The 1,937-nt window shown below is 38.9% G+C and overlaps 1 protein-coding gene across 1 annotated transcript in view; it reads left to right on the forward strand.

Annotated features, from left to right (window-relative positions):
* Window positions 1–1,565: 1,565 nt before the first annotated feature.
* ASB15 (ankyrin repeat and SOCS box containing 15) overlaps window positions 1,566–1,937 on the forward strand; it is a 19,540-nt gene continuing 19,168 nt past the window's right edge. The window contains exon 1 of the mRNA XM_019633939.1: window positions 1,566–1,672. Within this exon, the coding sequence (XP_019489484.1) occupies window positions 1,566–1,672 (107 nt within the window). The remainder of the gene's footprint in view (window positions 1,673–1,937) is intronic.

Here is a 1,937-nt window from a genome sequence, read left to right on the forward strand (position 1 = left end):
TTCTCTCCTTTCCGCCTCAAGGTGATAATAAGGCCACTCTTGCAGAGCAATGAACAATAAAAACATGATGATACCACTGGGTTTGTGTGTAGTCTGTGCATGCACAGGTCAGGGCCCTTGGCTATAAGCATGTATTAGAACTGTCCTTAAAATCTGAGCTTATTTAACCTTGACAATGAGAAAAGGTGATGCAAGTGTCAACTGTGTTTTAGAAATTGCCCAAGAGTACTCTTTCTTTTTTATTCCCCTTGAAAAGACACACTACAGTGTAAATTTTCAGATAGATAACACATTTTGGCTTGAAAAGTACCACTAATGAAAAATCATTTTATATTGGTCAGTCAATCTAGCTGTAGACCTATTTGCAATTGTACACTTAATAAATTTTCTATACAAAACAATTGATCCAGTAGTACTGAGACACTCACTCTTCTAAATTGATAATTGGAAGAAACATGCCAATGAGAAATAATTTATACCTTTGTTCATTACCTTCAGAGGACATGGGCCAATTAAGAGCAGTGGCTCACAATGCATATAACTGCAGGGGGCAGAATAGGAAGGCTGGTCCCTGGTCTGGGGATGGAGTTAGGATGGTCTTTATCTCAACTCTTCAAATTTCCTGAGGGCAAGGCTAGGCCGCTACATTTGTGACTTTCCATTCTCTCTACTTTAATTCAATGAACACAGAGGGTGCCCCCAAATTGTATATGTATTTTAAGAAAGGAAAACTGTATTAAAATTGTAATATTCGATATTTACTGATAACAAAAGATGAATACAAGTCATGTTTGACTTCTGCAATGACAAGAGGTGCTCAATGTGGTTCCCATCAGCATCCAGGCACTTCTGATGACGGCGAACCACTGCTTGAGCAACATTGACCGAAGTGTCCACTTGTATACATTTTTTTGGCACCTCCGGTATATTCATTGAAGAGCTTCCGTGTGCCAAGCACCTTCTAGAATAGAAGGGGGTGCAGAGATAAGTGAGGGAAAGCCCTTCATCTCAAAAAGCACAGAGTCTGTTACAAGAAGTTGAACACAGATGCAGAAATAACCGCAGTTCAAGGCAGCCAACTCAAACCATTGCTGGTGTGAGAAGAGGAATTAATCAGCATATAAGAAAACACAGCAGACAGAATTAAGACAGAATGTTCTCTAAAGACTGTTCTCCATTCTTGCCACTGCCTTACTTCTTCTCACGTAGAGTTTTAAACTTCTAATGTGCTATGTAGAACAATGTCTTGAGGAAACTCAAGGGCCAACATTATTGTAACTCAGAAGTGGAAAAAGTGAATTCTTGTAAGCTCAACTGTAGTTGTTACAGAAAAGAAAGTTAAAATTAGAAAATACCAAAGGGCAGGTATTTACAGACTTCAAATGTTAGAACAAATGGGCTTCATATATAACATGGATTAAAATGTTAACTGTGCTTGTGTTTGTTAAATGGAGAAAGGTGAATGCATTTTAGTTTTTCATTTTGCATCTTTCGTGTTAACTCTATGGTGCTCTTTGCCATTGGCTGATAATAAGAAATTGCTTCTTTCAAAATTCTATTCAGTCATGGATACTAATGACGACCCTGATGAAGATCATCTGACAAGTTATGATATTCAGCTCAGTATTCAAGAATCCATTGAAGCCAGCAAGACTGTATTTTACCCTGAAAGGTAACAATCAAAGTGACTGTCCTCAAAAAAAATCTCTTCATGCCATTCATGTTGATATAGGGTGAAATGAAAGACATTGCCTGACTCCTCCACCCTTCTTTCCTGGAAGAGAACTGAACAGTTTACAAGGGCCGCTATACACAGGTTTGGCAGTCTGACCTGCCACCAACCCCCTTCTCAGGTGCAAGATGGAAGTCACCTAGAGGAGAAATTCCCAGTTGAATTCGGTTGCACATGATTGCCTATTTTCTAAATCAACAGGGAA

This window comes from Hipposideros armiger, unplaced genomic scaffold (assembly GCF_001890085.2).
Source record: "Hipposideros armiger isolate ML-2016 unplaced genomic scaffold, ASM189008v1 scaffold_1445, whole genome shotgun sequence".
NCBI classification, from domain to species: Eukaryota; Metazoa; Chordata; class Mammalia; order Chiroptera; family Hipposideridae; genus Hipposideros; species Hipposideros armiger.